This window comes from Chiloscyllium plagiosum, unplaced genomic scaffold (assembly GCF_004010195.1).
Source record: "Chiloscyllium plagiosum isolate BGI_BamShark_2017 unplaced genomic scaffold, ASM401019v2 scaf_12261, whole genome shotgun sequence".
Classification (NCBI taxonomy): Eukaryota; Metazoa; Chordata; class Chondrichthyes; order Orectolobiformes; family Hemiscylliidae; genus Chiloscyllium; species Chiloscyllium plagiosum.
The window spans coordinates 17,886-22,968 of record NW_025215076.1 but is presented as its reverse complement, the minus strand read 5'-3'; the positions used below and the strand labels follow the sequence as shown (position 1 = coordinate 22,968).

The 5,083-nt window shown below is 38.8% G+C and overlaps 1 protein-coding gene across 3 annotated transcripts in view; it reads right to left on the bottom strand.

The window, feature by feature from the left end:
* The window catches only part of LOC122548151 (VIP peptides-like), a 19,401-nt gene extending 14,374 nt beyond the window's left edge, over positions 1-5,027 (bottom strand). Inside the window, exons 1-3 of one of the 3 annotated variants that reach the window (XM_043686705.1) lie at positions 4,047-5,027; positions 2,759-2,870; positions 2,639-2,685 (exon numbers count right to left, since the gene is read on the bottom strand). In XM_043686705.1, the coding sequence (XP_043542640.1) occupies positions 2,639-2,685; positions 2,759-2,870; positions 4,047-4,075 (188 nt within the window). In that variant the 5' untranslated portion in view covers positions 4,076-5,027. Of the gene's footprint in view, positions 1-2,638; positions 2,686-2,758; positions 2,942-4,046 lie in introns of those variants that run through there. The other 2 variants (XM_043686704.1, XM_043686707.1) reach the window with 2 other exon arrangements.
* Positions 5,028-5,083: the final 56 nt, after the last annotated feature.

Below are 5,083 nucleotides of genomic sequence, written 5' to 3'. Positions count from 1 at the left end.
ACAAAATACATACACAAGGACGTCATCGGCATTCCCTATGGAATGAGAACACGTAGTCAAAGCCGGTTTAACAACTTATCGTGGGAGGTGCTTGTAATGCGTGGACATCTCCAGAGCCTGGTCTCTTCTGTATATTGAAATGTTCAGCGTCAAATTCCAAACTTTCCCCGACTTCTAATGTCCCTCCATTAGAAATGTGCATGTTTCAACAGTCCCCAACCCCCTACCGTGTAGAATCTTACAGCACGGAAGGAGACATCACAATGCCTTTCTATTAAAACTAACCAATATCTTAACCCCACAAATTTCGCTCCTTCAACTAATGATTTAGTTCTTTTTGAAAAAGCGTTTCAAAGTTGTGTATCTCAATCACATCTCACTCCCTCTATAAAGTGTTAATGTCTCCTTTGGATCTTTTGCCAATTATCTTAAATTTGTACCTTTTGGTTATTGACCCATTGGTCACAGTCTCTTCTCATGCCCTCTTCATTTTCAATCCCTCTATTAAATTTCCCCTTAACCTCGAATGAACAGGAACAGTCTCAGTCTTTCCACGTCATGAAAAAACAAATCGCTTTTATAAATCTATTTAGATATGGCTGAATTGTCTGTACAACTGATGAATAGCTAAAAACACCCAAATACAATAATTCGAGCAATTGAACATGACCTGGACATTAGAATTTTGCAAATTTAGATTTTGTACTTAATGATATTTCTTCCCCACCTCCAATTGCCGTGGCATTAGATGCAGAATAGATACACACGACTGTATATGTCTGTATCAATTTTGGTAGAATATGATATTAGGAATTTATACATGGCACATTACCTTGTCAGCGATGAAATTATTAATCAAAAGATTACTTTTTTGTACCAACAAACTAAGACAAAAGGGAAAATTAATCCCAATTGAAAACTGTCTCGGTATAATTGGTTTGCGTGCAATTGCAATTCAGTCAATGGTTTGAATGTATTAAGTGACAGTTTAGGAAGAGCCTGTCGATACCATGGGTGGGTTAGCAAAGGTAATCTAATGAAGGGTTCACAAAGTTTATGTATGGATTAATGGAAGCGGCGACTGCAGCAGAATCTAATCGAAGAGTTCAGAGAGTTTGCGTTCAAAACAGTCAATGGTTGGTTGATAGTGGGGCAGTGGTAGTGTCCCTATCTCTGAAGTTCCGAGGCCGAGGTTCAAGTAATATCTATTTCATAAAGACATATTATAACCTGTCGGTTCACAATGTTGAGTGACAGTAGAAGCGAGACTCCCGAATCTCTTCTGTGTAAAAACAGACCCAGAACTGAGGGGATGGTAGAAGGCAGTAAACGTAAGGGAACTTGTGTCACAACAACGACATTAAATGGCTGGGTACAACATTATTCCGGGAAACATGCACGACATTTCTTCAGATTACTTATATGGAGGAGGCAAATTTAGGATTAGTTTACTCAAGGAATTCAAGAGAATTTGCGTGTAGAATCATTCATATCCAGAAACGAAGTGGTGTGGAATTTAGATGAATTCCAGATTAATTGAATGCTCAGTAAGTATTCTCTGGGAACATTTTGAAAATTAATGGAATATGTCATAGATGGCCTCTATGGAGGAAACGTTGGATACTCGAGAGTAAATTACAATCGTAACTCAACAAATCTGTTCAATTCGTTAATCAATGGATACCTAATTGCAAGTTATGGGCTACGATTTAACAAAGGTTTGGTTGGGTTAGGGATACCTGGGAATTAAAACAAAAACGTTTTTTTTCCGGAGCAGAAGTGCTCTTATATACACCTGGAGCACGTGGAACTCGAACTCAGGTCTCTCGATCTCGGGATAGAGACACTGCTACTGTACAGCAAGAGAACCCCAGGGATGCTATAGGTGGGGTTCTAATAAGGTAATCCTGTTAATCTGACAATTCACTGAATTCAATATGAGAAAATGGTCGGTTACCTGGATCCCATTCCCAAATCAGACCATTTAGATTGCGTTTTAGTGGGCTTTGTTTGTAGATATCTAACTGGCCAGATGGCTGATTACTGGTGATAGTTAATGATAAAAGAAAGCCATGGTAATTTGGTGGTGGAAAAGCAGTTCAGTTGTGCGTGATAGCTCTTCTGGGTAATAAAAAAAATCTAGATTGTGTTTACCTCTAGACCAAGTGGCCTGGGTTCAAGTCCTACCTGCCCCAGAGGTGTGGATTAGCATCTCTGAACAGGTCCATCAGAAAATATCTAGTTCGCTTTAAGGGTTGAATTGCACAGTGTTAGTGTAACTACTTCTGGTCCTGAAAGCCTGGGTAAAGCGCCACCTGCTCTCGAAGCATGTCATAACCCATTTGAACAGATTGCTTCAAAGCATCTATCTGGATTGCGTTGTGGCTTTCCTCCAATGGCTTAGCGGCTAGATTGGAGGACTATAGTGTGTCACAAAATAAATTAAGTTGTCTTGAGGAGGGCTCATGTGAAACAGTGATAGTGTCCCTACCTTTGAGCCAGGAAGCGTAAATTCAAGTCCCAGCAGCTCCAAAGGTGTAATAACATCTCTGACAGGTTGATCAGTTGCATTGAAAGCTGATTAAATAATGTATTTGGTTTGTGTTGAGCTTTTGTGGTGCAGTGGCAATATCCCTACCTTTGAAACAGGAGATCTGGGTTCATGCACCATTTGTTCCAGAGGTGTGTAACAACAACAATGCTCAAGTTAAAATGAAAACATCTCCACCGATCACTTACTCGTAAGCTGACAAGAGCTAAGGCTAATAATCGTGATCCAAACGCTGCGAATGTTTTCAATAGGAACCAGCAGCTGATTAATGAGTTGACATGCACGAAATCTTCTTTGCTCTTTTGTCAACATATTCACCCTTAAGTCAGACACAAAAAATCTGTTTTGAATAATGTTTCTTTTATGTTTGAACTTAACAATCAAACGCATTGAAGGAATTTATCTTTTGTTCTCTAGTTTGTGAGAACATTCATTTAAAATAAAATCTTCCGATTTTATTACGGAGTGCAGGCATTTATTTTTCTTTTGTTAACATTTTTGTTTGACTCACCCAGTTCGAACTGAGTGCAACAGATCATCAAACGGAAGTTGAATGTGTTCTCATGAGCTGCATTGAAAGCTGATTAAATAATGTATTTTGATTCATGTGTCTTTAATTTTCTGCTTCCCTAATTAAGAGTACACTTGGCGTATTTGGAACTGAATGAATTAAGTGATCTTTAACTTTCTGTAGTATTTTGGTATTTGGTGGTGGTATTAAAGTGAAGGTGCCCAGATAAGTATCGCGAGGGAGTTCTAACAATATTTGGACTAACCATCATCTGCGCAGTTGATATAGAAATTCAACTTTAAAATGTTAGTAAAGCTTTCTCATATTTATTAAGTTTCCATGTTCTAACGAATGTCACTGTGTATTGTATTAGGTCAACTTGTTCTGGATCATTATGAAACTAAGTTGATAACACTTAGTTCTGATGAGAAAAAGCCTGTTGGACACCAGGGAGTGAGTCATATCCCAATCAAATTCAGATCACAAAACTTTTTTAAGAACCACTTGAAAGTGAGAATCTCAGTAAATTAAATCTTTAGAGATATCTGGGATATCTTCAAAGAAAAATAACTTTTAGTATGGATGTGTCTTTTTCAAAGTCTACAACTGTTGTCTATTTCTGATGAAGGGCTCTCACCCCCAAAATCTGAAGTTTTTGTTCATTCAAGTTCCATCCAGATTTGAGCCTGAAATCTTGATGGTCATGCAAAAGTTGCTACACTGTTAGAGATATCATCTACCAAATCAATGTATTGAAACAAACCTAGTGGACCCTAGCAGTTGAAATTAAAAGTTTATCATGATTGAGATCACATCAAGAGAAATACCAAGGAATGCAGCATTAAGCAATGTGACTTAAGTGGTGTTTGAAATCACAATTATCCATTCACATTACACAGACATCTGCTTGAATATATTAACAGCCAGAGAAACACACCGTACCCTTTATTGCAATCACACTCACTAACACACTTTAGCACTCACCTTGGCGTAATGTCAGAGTAAGGAGCCATCCATTTAAGACAGAGATGAGGAGGAGTTTCTTCTCTCAGAGGCTGGTGATCCTGAGGAATCCTTTCTACAGAGGGCTGTCAAGGCTGGGTCATTAACTATGTTTATGACTGAGATAGATTTTCAATCATTAAGAAAATCAGGGGTGATAAGCCGAAGGCAGGCACAATGACAAGCTCTATATAAATGAATATGAAATTACAGAATTGTAGAATCCCTACAGTGCAGAATGAGGCCATTCAGCCCATTGTTAGTACTGGTTTTCTGCAGAAGCCTGGTGTCAACCCCAGCCCCACCTTTCTCGTATTCTGACAAATTCCTCTGCTTCAGACAATGATTGAATTCTTCAACTGCCATGATTTAATCGCCACTAAAGTTTAAGGTGGGACATTCCAAAATGCCAACCACTGACTGTTTTAAAAAAAGTCTTTGTCATATATTCACAGCTTCTTTCATCAATCATCTTAAATCTGTGTCACTTTATTCTTGATCCTTCCAATAATGTAGTTTCTCCCTGGGTACTCTGTAGATACTCCTTATGATTTAGTACACCCCATTAAAATCTGTTCCCAATCCTAACTTCTCCATGGAGACTACCCCAGCTTCTGCAGTCGATTCTCAACTTTGGTACCAATCACCTTAATCTTTTCTGCACCCTCTCCAACATGTACATATTCTTCTTTAAGTGTGTTACCTGGAACTTGACACTACTTCACTTGTGACCAAATCATACCCTGTTTTATACAGGGTCACTATAGCTAGGAGGGTTGGTTAGCTTATTTGGCTAGATGTTTGGTTTATACTGTAAAGTAATGATAACAACATGGTCCAATTCCTGCACTGATTGAGGTTACCATGATTAGCTGTCCTTCTCAACCTTTCCCCCTCCACTGAGGCTTGTTAACCCTCCAGGAGAAAGTGAGGTCTGCAGATGCTGGAGATCAAAGTTGAAACTTTATTGCTGGAACAGCACAGCAGGTCAGGCAGCATCCAGGGAACAGGAGATTCAA